Here is a 17,259-nt window from a genome sequence, read left to right on the forward strand (position 1 = left end):
AGAGGACTGGCTTTGTCCCTCAAAATAGTGGGCAGGGGTTCTGTGTGGAAATGATCCCAGTTCCCACTTCCCTTAAAGATGACCAGAGGCCAAGAGTTGACTTTGGCCCTCAGGATCCTCATTTCAGAGGTCATGAGTAGATACTCTGACCAAGTATATGCCACCCTGTTAAACAAACTGGTGGCTGGAAGGCAAATTATTGCAAGGGCAGAGAGGCTCAGATGCTATGACCCAAAAGTCAACTGAGAGAAAAGAAGATGTAAGCAGTGAAAGTTAGAGGCAGCTATTGCCAATGTGCTGACTGAAGGGTCACAGAGAGAGAAAGCAGGCCATAGCAGGTGCAGGAGAAGGGAACGCCACACTGCCCAGAATGACAACCAGGCTGGGTTATCAGCTCAGACATCTTTCTGGGTGCCAATTTTTGTGAGTCTGTGCCACTCTTGGCTGACAATGTCCATGGCATGTTAGAAATATTTCTAAGACATTCAGAACATGGGCCTATGGATATCCCATTCAAGAATAGCAAACCCAATGCCACCACCATTTCCATCATTGATAGGAAATATCCATGTCTCATTGTACAATAGAATTTCACACCCACATCTCCTTCAGGGCCTTGCAACCTTGGGGTAAGTCAGGTGGGGAAGCTTATGGAGATAGTAAGAGCCCTGGAGTCACAGAGCTGGGCTCACACCCCAGACTCTACCATTTACTGGCTGTGTGACTCTGGCCAAATCACTTAATTAGTGTAATCCTTTGTACCAATTCTAGTTTTTACATCTAGAATAATTATAAAATAATTATACTTATCTTACAGGATGTCTGTGGGAATTAAATGTGAATGCTTTTGACAAAAAGTTTTAAAACAAACATGCTATACGAACACTAATGATTATTGTTATTATTGCGGATGAGGAAACTGAAGCTCAGGCAAATAAGTGACTTGTTCAAGGTCACACGTTTAGTAAATGACAGACCACTTGAACTGGTGTTTCTATTAAACCACAAGAGTCCAAGAATCTTTCCATTACAACACCCCATCTACCTGCCTCCCCATACCCCACTCCCACAGATGCCCATCTGTCCCATGAGGTTTGCCCAGAAGAGCTCCTCTTACCCCACACAAAGATGGCCACCCCAGCAGTGTGAAGCCCCTAATGCTTCCCTCAAAGCATGGGATGGGATTCTGCTGAGCACCATGAGCCCTGCCTGAGCCTCCCACGAACTCTCAGTGACAAGGAACTGCGATGAAGACACAAGTGGACTGGCAGCTTGGCAGCTGGCGTGGAGTGCAGAAGGATGGAGGGAGCGCCAGAGCATGGAGCTGTGAGCCAGGCACATGACGCATGCGCGTTATGGAGGGCTCTTCAGCTCAGAGGCAGACACAGAGGACTCACAACACGGACAACGCAGCAACCCTACCTTCTGTGGCTCCTTTGCCTTTCCTGTCAGGGGTCTCTAAGCCAGTGCCCCCCGAGGGGTACAGGGAGACGTCGGTTGGCACAGGCCAACTGCTGGCTGTGTCCTCCGTGATCTCATACATCTGCCCCTCCATCGGCTGCAGGTGCCAGTTTAGGCCAAACAGGTGCATGGCTGTGGTGAGCAATGAGAAAAGTCATCTTTTTCTGCTGGAGGCAGAAACGGGACTCCCAAGCCATAAGGGAAAGGTGGGCAGGGTGGGGGAACACAGGCATTCAGTTCAGTTCAACAGGTAGCCCCAAAAGGGAGCTCTTGTAGTGCCAGCCCTGCAAAGGAGACTGGGGACAGAGAGGATCAAGGTTCAGACCCTGCCCTCAAGGGGCTCACAGTCTGGTGGAACTGGGAGTAGGCAGGATTGGGGAGTCTCAGGAGGTCTTGGTCTTTGCTTCAAAAGATAAATAACAATCTGGGGGAAAAACTGCAATTGGTATGACAATGTTAATTTCCTTAACGCAAAAATAACTTATACAAATAATAACCAAAGTCCAACAACTCAGTAGGAAAATAGGCATTGGATATGAACAGTTTACAGAATAAGAAATACAAATAGCTCATAATCATATGAAAAGACTCTTGGCATTATTCATAGTAAAAGAAATGTAAGTTAGACTCTGAAATACTATTTTTCGCATATGGTTTGGCAAAGATAAAAAAGGTTGAAAATACACTATATTGGCAGAGAATGGAAAGCAAGCATTCCCATACTTTACTGGTGTGAGAATATGATGTACAAAATCTATGGAGGGCAATTTGATAAAAGCTAGCAACATTAAAATACACATACCCTTTATCCTGGGACATAAAGCTTCCAATTCTAGAAATTCCTCCTCCAGATATACTTATACATGTACTAAATGATGTACATACAAGGTTATCCACTTCAGTATAATTTGTTATAGCAAAATATTAGAAACCAGTCCATTGGTAAGGGGCAAGAAAACTAAGTAATATCCACACAACGAAATTGGATGCAACCATTAAAAAGAATAAAGAGGTTCTTTATGTATTTTTGTGGAAAGAAAAGTATAACATGTAGAAGTGTATTTGATATACTACCTTTGGGTTTAAAAATTCCTGGAAATGTATAAAATATTTCTGGTAGAATATGAAAGACTGGTAACAGTAGCTGTGTCCTGTGAAGGATAGAGATACTATGGATCGGGGGGTAGGAGGGAAACTTGCTTTTCACTGTACACCTGTTGTACATTTTCATTTTGTGCCATGTGCATATATTTCTGTTCGAAAGATACTTTTCCAAGGTAGCAACTGCTAAAAAGTCTTGTACAACAATCTAGAAAGAGACCATAAGGCACAAAAGAATGAACATTGTCCCTTGAGATATACAGGCTTGAGAAGGCTAGGAAGCTCATCTCCAATAATGTTTGTGATCTAGCACAAAATATCTGCTTAAATCCCATTTTAGGATTCCAGGCTTGGGCCTTGTCAGTGGTTCAGGCTCCCCTCTTCTGATGCCCATCTGAATTCCCCATACATGGAAGTAAGCACTCAAGTCCCTGGACCCTCACGATACCCTGCATGTAACATTCACTCCTTTGCTTGGTAAACACCATCTGAAAGCCCACTCCATGGCAGATTCTGGAGAGCCAGAATGAAATCAGAGAGTCCCCGCTTCAATGAGCTCACAGCCATGTAGGGAAGACAGACAAGTAACAAAGTCTCTTCAGCAGGACCAGAAGGCCTAGAGGAGGGGGTGCCTGACCCGCTAGGGCGGCTAGAAGAACACAGGGAAGGATCCTCAGAAAGATGAAGGCCCATAGTAATTGTATTTACTGTGTGACAGGCAGTATGTGGGGGAACTTGTATATATTAATCCTCATGGCAACCTCACCAGACCGAATTTACAGAGGTGCATATTAAGGCTAAGAAGGTTAATTAAAATTATGATAGTCATAAAACTATTATTTATTGAGTATTTAACGATATGCCAGGCATTAGGCTGAGAGCATTACAAGCAATAATTCCTTTAACTCTCACAATAATCCTATGAGGTATTAATAACCCCATTTTACAGATGAAGAAACTAAGGCACAACAAGACTAATTAACACACGCAAGGTTAAATGGCTAAGAGGTGGCAGAGACGAGACTATAATCCCAAACTGTTCCAATCCTGAAAACATGCACTGTCAGTCTTCTCGGCATCAAGGCCCAGGCTTGCCCGCTTAGCTAGGGCACCTCTTGCTTGGTGTATCTATCAGGGTGGGCGTTACAAAGACATCCCCCTTTTGTACATCAAACAGCCTCCAAGGCTTTTAAGTCTCTTTTTAGGCAGTAACACAGGATCCTGTGAGATAGAGAAGAAACTCTGTTACCTGGCCCCAGTGTATGAAGGTGTCACTGATGGTGGTTTTGAGGGGCTGTGTGACTGCCATCAAGACACACACAAAAAACTATCGAGGAGACTGGAGCACAGCATACCCGTTTGACTTCTAGTCTGAACACAAGCCATGGGGAACACACACAAGTCTACTTCGGCCAGGAGGCCACGCTCGGGTGAAAGCAACGAGATCCGACACTTTGCTTTTTCTTTGGTTACTGTGGTACAGGAGAAGGTGTGTGGGACCAGAGGAAAGAAACTAGTTTTGAATCTCAGCTGCCGCTGCCACTGCCTAGCTGCAGTCTTCTCATCTGAACAATGAGTATAGAAAGCTTCAAAACACTGTTGTATCTAATGAGGTAATACGTGGTAAAATGCTTTGCAAACTGTACACATGTGTGATAACTATACGTGATAACCATTCATTGCATTTGTACTGTTGATGATAATGATAATGACAACAGTCACTGACATTTATTGAGCATCTTTTTTGGTACCAGGTACCAGGTGAGGTGCTTTGCACTGCTCTCCTCTACCTCCTATGTAGATGACAATAATACTTGAACAGTTAACCTGCCCGGAAGCAGTGAATATTCTGCTATTTCCAAGGCTGGATTAGCTCAAAATTCTATTTACCTTCTTACTTTGTATATTAGCAACTCCAAAGGTAACAGAGAAATTGTTTGAGCTACAGACAAATCAGATATATGCAAGTAAGTGAGCAATGCTTCTTTCTCCATTAGAATCAATTATCTCATCTAAGTGTGCAATAGTGCTGTCTTGTTAAAATGTCATGAGAATTAACTAATCCTAGAATGAATAGAACTCTCACAGCTTTGTGAAGAGAAACATTTTTATTGTCACAGCTTTCTTTTATATTTAACAAGATGCAAATAAGTCCTTGCTTTAAAAAAAAAAAAAAAGATACGTTGTGTGTAGGGGTGGGAATAAGCCAGGGAAAAAAGTGTTGCAGGTGAGAACGATCAACAGGTCTGGGGTCCCAGGGAAGTTAATGAGGGCAAAACAGTCCGCAGTTACGAGGGTGGGGGAGACATGAGGGGGTGGGTGTTGGCACCCCTTCCTCTCCACTGTGCCCCCCCTGGCAATCACAGAGGCCAATACAGCTGTGAGGCTGGCCAATCGTCTCCGTGGCCTGTGGAAGATGCACTCCTGAAAACTATCTGGGTAAGCAAAGCTCTGTATTCAACTCCAACTTAGACTGAATCTCTCAGGAGATTTAACCATCCAAAAATAACTTTAGAGGCTGGTGGGTAGGGAAGGAAACCTAGGGTCACCCAACCAAGGTTGGGCTGAGAAATGGCTACCTCGAAAGTAAGGAGTAGGATGAAGTAGAGATTCAGAGACATGAAGTTCAACCAGTAATATCATCTTTTTAAAAAATTTTCAATTTTTGTGGGCACACAGAAGGTGTATATACTTACGGGATACATGAGATGTTTTGATAACAGGCTTGCGATGCATGTCACTCATGTGATGGAAAATGAGGTATCCATCCCCCTTCCAGCATTTATCTTTTGTGTTACAAACAATCCAATTATACTTTGTTATTTTAAAATGTATAGTTTAATTGTTATTGACTATAGTCCACCCTGTTGTGCTATCGAATAGCACAGTTCTTTATTTATTCTATTTTTTTGTGTGCCTGTTAACCATGCCACCTATCTCCAAACCTCCCACTAGCCTTCCAAACCTCTGGTAACTATCCTTCTACTCTCTATCTCCATGAATTCAATTGTTTTGATTTTTAGCTCCCACAAATGAGTGAGAATACAGCAAAGTCATCTTAAAGCCAAAATAAAGGGGATATTTAATCTGTGATCCAAGGTTTTAAATAGAAGTCATGCTAGTGACTTTTGCATTCTTTTACTGTATTGTCAGGCAGGTGGTTAATTCTATAGTTCTGGGTTATGGGAGAGGGGGAGAGGGAAGGGAGAGAAGTAGTTTGCTCTGCTCTCCTCTTTCCAAAGGACACAGCACATTCTCAGCCAGAGTCTGCCCATGAAATACATATGATTGAGTGGCCTCTCTTCTTTATCCTGTGTAATAATCAAAATCATAACACAAAAATTAGTATCATTTGAATGCACACTACATGCCAAGTGCTTTATTTATATTATTCAGTCTCATCCTCATATCAAAGTAGGTTGAAAAAACATTACTGGAGAATGGAAGTAGAATAGAAATAGAGCTATAGCGCTATATTCTGATTTACTCAGAGAAGTAAAGTAAGTTACCTGAGACCACAGAGCTGGTAGAAATTTGAGGCAAGTTTAAAACTCAGGACCCTGTGCTCCCAAACCAAGCTCCTTCTTTTATATATTTTATTTTAAATAGAAGATAAAATATGGGCAGCATAAAGCCAGCAGCAAATAAAATTTCAAATAAATATTTATGGAGGGGGAGCTGATAGTGATGATAAATATTCCTGGCCCACAGCAATCTTCATTTAAAGCTGTGTATAGCAGCTGAGTGCGTGTTATCCAAATGACTTGGAAGACAGAGCCATAGATTAAAAAAAAAAAAAAAAGCTAACAAATATAAATGGTTCTCCCCAGCCTGCTAAGGACAGACCAGGCCACTGAAACAATATAAATTATAATCACTGTATTCCATGTTCCCTGAAGAATGAATGGTAACTACACATCATCTGTGTTACATCACAGGATTCTCTATATGATACTCTGCAGTGTGTATTTATAACTCTTGTGCAAAACCTTCCTCGAGTACACTCAAAGTGACCTAGATAAATAACTTGATACTGGTTTTCCCATTAGACTAGTTTGTAATTGAGTGAAAAGGTGAAAAGATGCTAGGGAGTTCAGAAAAAGGCTGTGGAAAGGTAGCTGGTTCACAAGATCACCCACGCTGAAATGTTAATGATTTCTAAAAGCCAAGAGCCAAGGCGGGGGAAGTTCTGATTCTCTTGGCTCTGGTCAATCTCATCCCAGGGCTGACATTTTCCCTGTCGCCTTTTCCTGCCCAGTGAGACATGAGAGATGGCTCAGAAAGTGCAAGCTCTATCTTGACATTTTAAAGAAAGGCTCCATAGATGTTCAGACATTGAAGGCTCCCCTCAGCACCCGGCCAGCAGGAGGCAATTAACAAAGTCATTATGCAGGAGTCACCAATATCAGTACAGGTGAGTTTCTGCTGTCACGATGCACACTTCCCTTCCAAAACTGGAATGCATGAACCCACTTGCATCTGTACATCAGCAGCTCCAGGGAGTGACTAGACACGGTTATAACCACAAGGAACTGTTGATTCAAGTGGCATTTTTGGTTTCAAAAGGCAGTGGGAACCAACCCAACCACGCAGCTACCCACTTTTCTGTTTTATATTAGTGCTCAGTTTTTTTTTTTTTTTAAACGACTATTTCTATGAAATCAAAGTCACTGAGGTTCTTTGACTTATGGTCCTCTAATAGGGGGGAAAAACTAAAAAGATAAAATAATAACAGAAATGACAGGCTTTCATTCCCTAGGCCATCTTCCTGGTTTTGCTACAAAGCCACCACATTTAAAAGTTCCAAACCAAGAAACTATATACACAAGATGTACACGGCAGGATAACAGAAAAAAAAAAATTGGAAGCAAACTCGAAGTCTAAAAATAGGAGAACGACTTAGCTAACTTATGGTACAGGTACAGGATGGAATATAAGGCAATCATTACAAAAAATAACTAGGATAAACAGCGATGTGGGAAAATGCTTAAGACACGATGTTAGGAAAAGAAAAGGCACGGCACCAAATTGCATGTGTTTCCTTACTGCAACTCTGCAAAACCGTGCATGCATATGAAAAACAATTTGTAAAGAAATACATAAAAATGACATCAGGATTTGAATTACAGCAGACGATTATTTCCTAGTTTCCAAACTCATTTTAGTGCATCAGCGTTAAAAAGGAAGCCTACAACTTAGTGTCACAAGCAATAGGTAGAAGAGAAGGATGATACAGCATGGGGGAGGCGTCCTGACTTTGAGCTTTTGCCTTGTGTCCGACCCCAGACATGGGGAATTACATATGCTCTCTCATTCAATCTTTACATGAATCTTGAGAAACTCGTTTGACAAATGAAGAAACTGGAGGCTCAGAAAGGCTCCTCAGCTGGCCCAAAGACACATAGATAGGAAGTACTAAGGCCAAATTTGAACCCAGATCTAAAAACAGATCTGACTGGTTCCAAAGCCCAGGTTCCCCTCCTGGCACATCACACTGGTGATGAGTTACAATGCCTGAAAACTACATTACAATTTTTAAAAAGATTTTAAGGCAAAGATTTCGCTGACAGCATAGCTAGATTTGCTCTTTTGAGATAGTTTGTTAAGAGGCTTTTTTCTCAGGGACAAAGCATGGGCCCCCATCCTTTCACATCCTGACTGCCTGACCAGCGACTGATCCCCACAAACAAAAACCACGTAGATGCCAGTAAGCAACTTGCCACAGGCACAGTCAGTCTGCGTTTGGGTCTTTCTATAAAAGCACTCAGAGCTTGTTGAGTTATTGGTTTTGCGACTTTGGGCAAAGTACTTAGCCTGTCTAAATATCAGTTTCTTCACCTGTAAAATGAAGCTGATAATATCTACCTCAAAGGATTGAATGAGATAATGTAATTTGCTTAGAACTATGCCTGGCACATACCAGGAACTGAGTAAATGGCAGTTGTATCATCACTGTCATTTTGCTATGCTGATTTCCCTAATTCCTATATCTACTGTAAACTTCAAGCCAGCTCTGTGATATCACCTTTTCTTCTTTCTATATGTTCCCCATTAGTTCCCTTCCACGCCAGTTGCCAGTTTCTTTAAATTGAGGGCCCTCACCTGCTCCCAATAGCTGACAGACTTTGGGAATGGGAACTAGAGATATTTGCCCAATAGATGAAGCATCTTTTAAAAGCATAATTGCTATAAAACAGCCTGTCAGGATCCCACTGGTGACTACGTGGGGGTAATTTTTAATCAAGTAAATATACTGCTTTTCCTCCTGTCTTTGGATAAACTTGACTGCAACAATCAGGGCTACTGTCTCTCACTCCCAAATTAAGTGTTTTCTGGAGAATGGATTCTAGCACAGTTAATCATTTCTCTGTGCCACGCAGAGTTATAGGGAAGGAGGCCTTTCAGCAAGGATTCACGGGCACTGCTCAACGTTTCTGTAAATCATGGTGGAGTTGGTCCCGAGCCAGAAGATCAGGTGCAGTCAGTCACAGAGGCAGGGGACAGGTGAGCCCACCACCGATACAGAGGAGGAATGTCACCTTAACTGGAGGGCACTGAAAACTGGTGACAAGGCAAATGGTAGGGGAACTGGAACTGAAACCTAATTCGTACAGAATAAACTGCTATTATTGCAGTAATAGAACAAGAAAGCTGTGTTTTCTGGGCACCTTTCCCCTGGGGGGCTCTACTAAGACCTCTTCCATATATAACTAATTTAGGAGTTGGCCACCTCCCACCAACTTTTGGACTCACCTCAGCCCAGTTATCTGACCTCTCACACTGCCAGACCTCCCACACTGTGCTGGTTCCCAAGTCAAGAAAACGGCAGTGAAGGGCAGTGGTTGTGAGCACAGCCTCTGGAGCCAGAGAGACCTGTGTTCCTTCTCTGGTTCTGATGTGAACAGTTACATGACGACTTTACTCTTTTGAGCCTCTGTTTCCCCATCTATAAGACGGTGGTAATAATACCTAGCTTTGAGAGTTGTGGAGATTAAAAAAAGTGACGTGTTTTATGAGCTCCTCACGGAGCTTGGTATTTACTGACATGAACTACCAGATGGGAGCTCTCTTTGTTGGCATCAACATCATCTTGTGTATCAAGGTTTTCACTGAAAAATGAAGTGAGGACATATCAAGACCTGGGGAGTGAGAAGCCTGAGTTTTGTGTTAGGGGACATTGCTATGACTGACATCTCAGGTCCCAGGTACCTACAAACCCACTCACCGCCCAGAGGAAGAAACTCAGGCTTGATTAGCGCCTTTGTGTCAGGGCCTGGGACTGAGCTAAGCCCAGTTCTTCAGACTTCTAATTCAAAGCTCTTCCCATGAAGTGACCCTGTTATTACATTAATCACAACAGAAAATCATGTCCAGAGCAAGACAGCCATCCTCATTGCTTGTTCTTCCATCAGGCACTGCCTCCCAGGTGAAGGGAACCATCTCCTTGGGTCTAAGGTAAGGGGAATGAAACCACAGCATAGGCCATGTCAGACCATCAAGAAGCCCTCCCTTTAGGGCAGGGATTATTCCGGTCATCTCCCCCCACCAGAACCTGGTCCAAAGCGGTGAAGAAGAAAGCAAGGAAAGGAAGGAGACAGAGTGAGGATTATTATTAAAGAAATAACAGCTCCTACTTATTAAAATTTTACCTTGTGCATGATATAATGCTGGAGGATTCACATTTATTATGTCATTCAAACTCACAACTCTGTAAGTTGGATAGTATTAGTACCTCCATTTTATAGATTATGTGCCTCAAAACAGAGATAAGTAGTAGATATTACTACTTTAATTTTCTATCTCTAGAAAACCGAGGATCCAGAATTGTCTCCAATTGTACCATTCAACATAGCAGTGCCAAGATCCAAAAGCAGATTCCAGTGATGCCAGACACGAAGTTCTTGTCACACTGTCATCAAGGAAGCACAGGACAGCCTTCCATTTCATCCTGATCAGGATAAAAATGCAGCTTTTGTCAAATCACTATCAACAGGGCAAGCATTCAAGGAAGCGGCTCCACACAGAATGGGTGCTTAAACCTAGTACGACGCCCACCATCTGCCCTTCATATTCAGGCCTCACTAGTGATGCAGTGATCACTGAACCCAAAGGATCTCCTGCCTGTTCAAACAGCTCTGCTGGTGTGAGGAGTCAGCATTGCCCTTTGGGTGGTACAACACGCCACCGCCAGGTCTGGGATGATGCCTGTTATTTCCTGAGTGTGCCATCATCGCATTCCTTTCTTTGTGGCCCTTGTGTCCATGATGACACCATTCCCAATGCTATCTGAAGTGTCTATATAAAGGTGTTCCAACTTGCAAAGGACCAGCCTCTCACCTGAGACGCATCATCCCCTCCCTCACCTGTGTTAACGATCAAATGAGGCAGGAAAGAGAAATGTGTGTTTAGTTGGTGCTTGGAAGCTCACACAAGGAGAAGGTGCTTGTTGCTACACTCCATTTCCATAGCTACTAGAAAACGTACCGCTACTTGGCTGTGTAGAGCAACCCTCCCGTCTTCTGATTTCCTTAGGCGCGCCAGCCACGAAACTGATTTTTTTCATGATCAAAGTCAATTAGGAGGTGGTCCCCACTGTACCTCAAATGGAGTTTTAATTTGTGTATGTATTATTAGGAGAGGCCTTTTCCCTTTGGATCATTCACTTCAGCAAGAGGAATGAGGGCAGACAGCTTAACGTGGAGCCTGCCACCCAGATTTGTAACTTGGGATAATGTTTCTTTATAATGAGAAACATTTCGAAATAGCACTTTAAAATCACACAGAACAGAGTGTTTGATGTCCCTCCTTTACTCCCTACAGCTTCCCATTCTCCAGTCCCATGGGTATTTTCCAGCCCTTGGGGACCATATCGTATTTTCCTGCCCCCCTGCCTTTATCTGTGCACAGAGCAAGGCACTCATATGTGAGTTACCTCTGCTTCTTCTTTGATTACACACAGACCCTTGGTTTGGTTTAGTCTTTGACTACAACTAACAAGTTTAGGGCAGTAAGGAATTCCAGGGACCATGATGATGATAATGTTAACAGCCATAGTCATTACTGGGAAGCTATACTGTACCAAGCACTGGGCTGAGTGTTTTAGAAAGAGTATCATTTAATCCTCACAAAGCCCAGTGAGGTAAGTATTGTTATTACTCTCATTTGTAAGATGAGGAAACTGAGGCTTAAAGAGGTCTATCAACTTGTCCCACGTTACCTTCTAATTAGAGGTAGAGACCAAATTCAGATCTGAGTGAAGTCCAGATGGAACCTGCCCCTAACCACTATATTACACTGCTTTTCTGATTAGGTATCAAGCTGTGAAAATGTCAAAAACGGAAAACAAAAACAAAAACAAAAAAACCAACATTGCCAATCTCATTGTTATATGGACCTGCCTTTTAACTCAAATTTCATTGTCAATATTTTCCTGAGAATAGACACTTGACATGGTATCTCTTCAGAACAGAAAGGATGTTAAAAGAGCATTTTAAATGTGTGTTGAACACAATATTCGATGGTCTACGTTACTTCTGCCTGCTCAGGAGTCTCACTTTGTGTGGATTTCTCTGTCTCTTGAGCCTGCCTGCCCATCTAGCCTCCATGCCTTTGCTGATACGACGCCTTCTGCTCGAACAGTCACCACCTTCTCTATTAAGAAAAAATTCCCCCATCCTTCAAGATATACTTCAAATATTGCCTCTTCTGTGAGGATTTCCACCATCACTCCCAGCCAAAAGTGGCCACTGCCCCCAGCCCTGGGCCCTTATCATTATTTCTGCCCCTCTCCCATAAACACTGCCCTCATGGTATGCATACCTGTGCTTCCTGTCCCTTGCTGGTTTCTCTACCAGGCTTAGTACCCAGTGGAACAGATCTGTAGAGAGACAGTAAGGCTCCCAGCTTACCAGCTGTGCATCAACAGGGAAGTCACTTAACCAGCCTGCTCTTGTAAGAATCAAATTTAACGAGGATTCTTTTTTTTTTTTTTTTTTTTTAAGACGGAGTCTTGCTCTGTCGCCCAGGCTGGAGCGCAGTGGCGCGATCTCGGCTCACTGCAAGCTCCGCCTCCCGGGTTCACGCCATTCTCCTGCCTCAGCCTGCCGAGTAGCTGGGACTACAGGCACCCGCCAGTGCGCCCGGCTAATTTTTTTTGTATTTTTAGTAGAAACGGGGTTTCACCGTGGTCTCGATCTCCTGACCTCGTGATCCACCCGCCTCAGCCTCCCAAAGTGCTGGGATTACAGGCGTGAGCCACCGCGCCCAGCCGAGGATTCTTTAGAATTTAGAATTTAGAGATTATAAAGTATATTAAAAAATAAGGCATTATTATTATATTGCTTAATAGTTAATGAATGAAAGAAAGAACACCCAAATGTCCTAATGTAATACAGTCTGCGTTTAATACACAGACTGGTACAAAGATTTATATGTGGAACCACCCACACAGTCTCAGACCTCAACAATTAGGTTATGTATAGTGCTATTTAATAGACTTACTGCACTACAGAAAAGTCAGAAGACATAAACAAGGTGGAAAAGAATAATTTTCAGCTTCTAGGTAAAGAAAAACGCTAATTATCCTAAAATTTTCATTTAAAGCTGTGTTACCCTCCTACTCCATCTCCTCTCAAATCCCCTTTTGGCAAACACAGCTGGAATCAAGTGTGTGCTTATATACACAGTGCCACACACAGGCTGAGACACATGCAGGGGTCTGACAAATATGTCTTCCTACTCAATTCTACAGATAATCTGAGTGGTAAAATTTGAGACAATGTGATGAAATGGAGGCCACCCTACAATTAATGATACTGGCATTTTTTCTTTCCCACTGGAGGCTGTGAACAAAATCTAACTCTAGGCTCAAGGGCATGATCAATCTAGCTGCCTGCCACATGCCAGCAGGAAGGGCTTTCTCCAAAGTGAAATGTTACGCCAGTGACAATCTACTCATGCTGGAGGAAGCCTGGAGAACAGCGGAATCAGATACTACAAGGTGCTGTTGCTCAATAAGCAATAGGTTTTGAGGTCTCCTGACATTCATAACCTGGCCTCCTGTTGGCTCCAGTCCTGAAGCACTTTGGGTGCAAATCGCTGCCCCAGTCAATGCACATGTGCATGGCAGCGCTGGCACAGCACACAGGGCAGGACAGATGGATGGATGTTCATTTTTCCTTCATAAGAAAATAAGTTAGTTTCTTTCTTTCTTTTTTTTTTTCTTTTTTTGAGACAGAGTCTCACTCTGTTGCTCAGGCTCACTGCAATCTCTGCCTCCCAGGCTCCAGTGATTCTCTTGCCTCACCCTCTCGAGTAGTTGAGATTACACGCGTGTGCCACCATGCCCAGCTGATTTTTGTATTTTTAGTAGAGACAGGGTTTCAACATGTTGGCCAGGCTATTCTCAAACTCCTGGCCTTGAGTGAGCTGCCCACCTTGGCCTCCCAAAATGCTAGGATTACAAGCGTGAGCCACTGTGCCCAGCCTAGTTTCTTTCTTTAGCAAGGAGCTACTTGCATCCTTTCAGTAGTTGAGAAGGGTGAAAGCCTCCCCTAAATGCCCCCCAGCATATGAGAAGGGTAGAGCACAATGAGGAGAGGATGGGCTCTGGGTGTGAGTCCTGTCTCTTTCTCTCACTAGAGATCTGGCTTTGGACATATCATTTAACCTTCATGGCCTCAGTTTCTCATCTATGGAAATGGAAATAAAAACAGCCTGGTGCCCCTGTTTGCACTTAACAAATACTTACTGGATAAGTAAGACGGTTGAGAATATTAAATGAGGAAATACATGTAACACTCAGAATAGCACCTGCCTGGCACAAGGCAAACTCTAGATTTGTGTGTGCTGCCATATTTGTGTGTGCTGTTACATCAGCTTAGCCTTTGCAGGGAGTGGCTGGGAGCAGGGGCAAAGGCACGCTGCAGACAGAAGGGCAACGTGGCCCTCGTTTGCTCTGAGCCTCAGGTATGGGGCACAGGGACATGAGAGGAGGGCTTTTAGAGGCAGGACGATCTGCACAGGGTTTATAGTCGGAAAACTGGATTTCTAGGTCTAGCTCTACTACTTACCAGCCATTCCAGCCAAACAAGTTATTTGACTGCAGCAGGCCTCAGTTTCCACATCTGGGGCTTGCAGGACAAGGAAATGCAGTTAATAATTATAGAGAGTGCATTGACTGCTGGAGAGAAAAATTGAAAGGCCTTACATAAAGGCATGGTATTTATTCTGTATTTGCCTAGCGGAGCCTCTCTTCTAAGGGGAAAGGCAGCCAATGTCTACCAGCACTTGTGATTTCTGTAGTTTTATACTGAAAGTCTTCAGTAAAACAGAATGAAAGTACAGATTGAGGCCCACAGATAGGCAAAATGCACAAATGGACACTTCAATGTGGACTCTTCTGACACAGGTGCAGAAATATCCAACATTCCTGTCTACTATCCTCTGCCTTTGTTTAGGCTGTTTGGTCTTCCAGAAAGCCATTCTGATCTTCTCTTTCAATATCTTACTTGATTTATAAGCTCAATGCTTTGTAATTTTTCCTGATCCTCCCAGTTTGAATGAATTGCTGTCTCCTTTGGAATCCCACAGGGATAGGTTCAAACTCCAGTAATACACCTTTAACATCTGCCTAGAATTGCCATCAGCTCCTTACACATCTGGCTGTCCACAGAAGTATGGATGGCTCAGAGGCAGCGACGCTAGCTTATCTGGCTTTGTCTGCTCCTTACAGCCTGCACATAGTCTAAAAGACAGGCTCAATGAATGCTCCCCACCAGTTTAAACCTGAATTTGGGGAAGCTCCTTCTGCTTAATCACCTGAAATCCCTGCATCCAGGGATGGCTCTTGGCTGCTAAACCTGAAAGGGTTTAAAATCTCCAGGTAATTCAGCTGCTGGGAAGCTGCGTTTACTCCACGCCTACTATGGGTCATCCACTGGACTTGGCCCTTTGCAGATGTTCTCTTGCTTAATGCTCAAAACACCACTTAGATACTAATTGACATTTTACCAATGAGGAAATCAACATACAGAGACGTTTAAAAACGTGTCTGAGCTGGGTTTGGAATGCAGGTCTTACTCGGCCCAGTCTGTGCTTTTGCTCCGAGACCGTATTGCTGTCTTTAGAAGGATGAAGCTGTTTAGTTCTGGTTTTGTTGTTTTACTGATAGGAAGAAGCACTGAGTGGAAGGAGAAATACTGTGGTTTTTTTCAGCCCTCTCTCTTCCTCTCACTGCTCCCTTCTTGCTTACACCCTGCTCTTCCTCCCTGCCATGAAAAGAGGCTGAGCTCTGCTCCTGCCTTGTCCCCTAAGCCTAGCAGACTTAAGTGTAGCCCCTTCCTAACTTCTCCTCCACAAGTGCTAGGTATTTACTCAGTGCAAGAATAGCCATCAGCGGGGCTGTTTTCTCTTTCTCTCTGCACTTAAGTGCAATTAAGTTATGTTATTTCACAGTAATTAGTCTGGAATACAAACGGGACTTGGGGAAAATTCCTTTCCAAGATCAACTCCTTTTCCATACTCCCTGGGCAATGTTGTAGAAGGAGCACCCAGAGATGCAGCTGGGGCTCCTTCCTGACCAACCATGGCTGTGCTGCCTCCTCGGGGGCTTTAAATTGCCCCCAGGGCCTCCAAGCCCTGGGAGAGTATGTTTCTGCAGCCGCTGCTGTTATTATTAAAAATGAATATATGGGCCGGGAGGGGTGGCTCACGCCTGTAATCTCAGCACTTTGGGAGGCCGAGGCGGGCCGATCACAAGGTCAGGAGATTGAGACCATCCTGGCTAACATGGTGAAACCCTGTCTCTACTAAAAATACAAAAGATTAGCCAGGCGTGGTGGTGGGTGCCTGTAGTCCCAGCTACTCAGGAGGCTGAGGCAGGAGAATGGTGTGAGCCCAGGAGGCGGAGCTTGCCGTGAGCCGAGATCACGCCACTGCACTCCAGCCTGGGCGACAGAGCAAGACGCTGTCTCAAAAAAAAAAAAAAAAAAATATATATATATATGTATATATATACACACACACACGTATACGTATATATATACACATACACGTATACGTGCATATATATACACGTATACGTATATATACACGTGTGTATATATATACGTGTATATATATACACACATATATATATACACGTGTGTATATATATACGTGTATATATATATATATACACACACACATATATATATATGGAAAGAGTACATTCTAAAATAATGGCAAAAATATAGTATAGTAAATACATATACCAGTAACATATTTATTACTATTATCAAGTATGTACTATACATAATTGTATATACTGCTCTTTATGTAACTGGTATCTCAGTATATTTGTTTATACCAACGTCATCACAGACATGTGAGTAATGTGTTACACTATGACCGATGATGGCTATGGGACACTAAGCAAGAGGGATTTTTCAACTCTGTTGTAATCTCTTGGGACCACTGTCATATGTGTGGTTCATTGTTGAGCGAAATGTCACGTGGCATGTGACATATGAAAAAAATTTTCAACAACGGGAGTCATCAGGAAAATGAAAATTCAAGGCACATCTGTTAGAATGGCTAAATCAAAAAGACAAAGACCAAAGATCACAAGATCACAAGTGTTGGCAAGGATGTGGAGAAAAGGGAACTCTTGCACACTGTTGGTGGGAATGTAAATTAGGGGGGAAGGGGCAGGCGGAT

The 17,259-nt window shown here is 43.2% G+C and overlaps 1 protein-coding gene across 1 annotated transcript in view; it reads right to left on the reverse strand.

Annotated features, from left to right (window-relative positions):
* Positions 1 to 17,259, reverse strand: part of TENM4 (teneurin transmembrane protein 4) — a 417,322-nt gene that overhangs the window by 200,174 nt on the left and 199,889 nt on the right. Inside the window, exon 7 of the mRNA XM_058446567.1 lies at positions 1,423 to 1,593. Within this exon, the coding sequence (XP_058302550.1) occupies positions 1,423 to 1,593 (171 nt within the window). The remainder of the gene's footprint in view (positions 1 to 1,422; positions 1,594 to 17,259) is intronic.

Source organism: Hylobates moloch, unplaced genomic scaffold (genome assembly GCF_009828535.3).
Source record: "Hylobates moloch isolate HMO894 unplaced genomic scaffold, HMol_V3 SCAFFOLD_11, whole genome shotgun sequence".
In the NCBI taxonomy this organism is placed as follows: Eukaryota; Metazoa; Chordata; class Mammalia; order Primates; family Hylobatidae; genus Hylobates; species Hylobates moloch.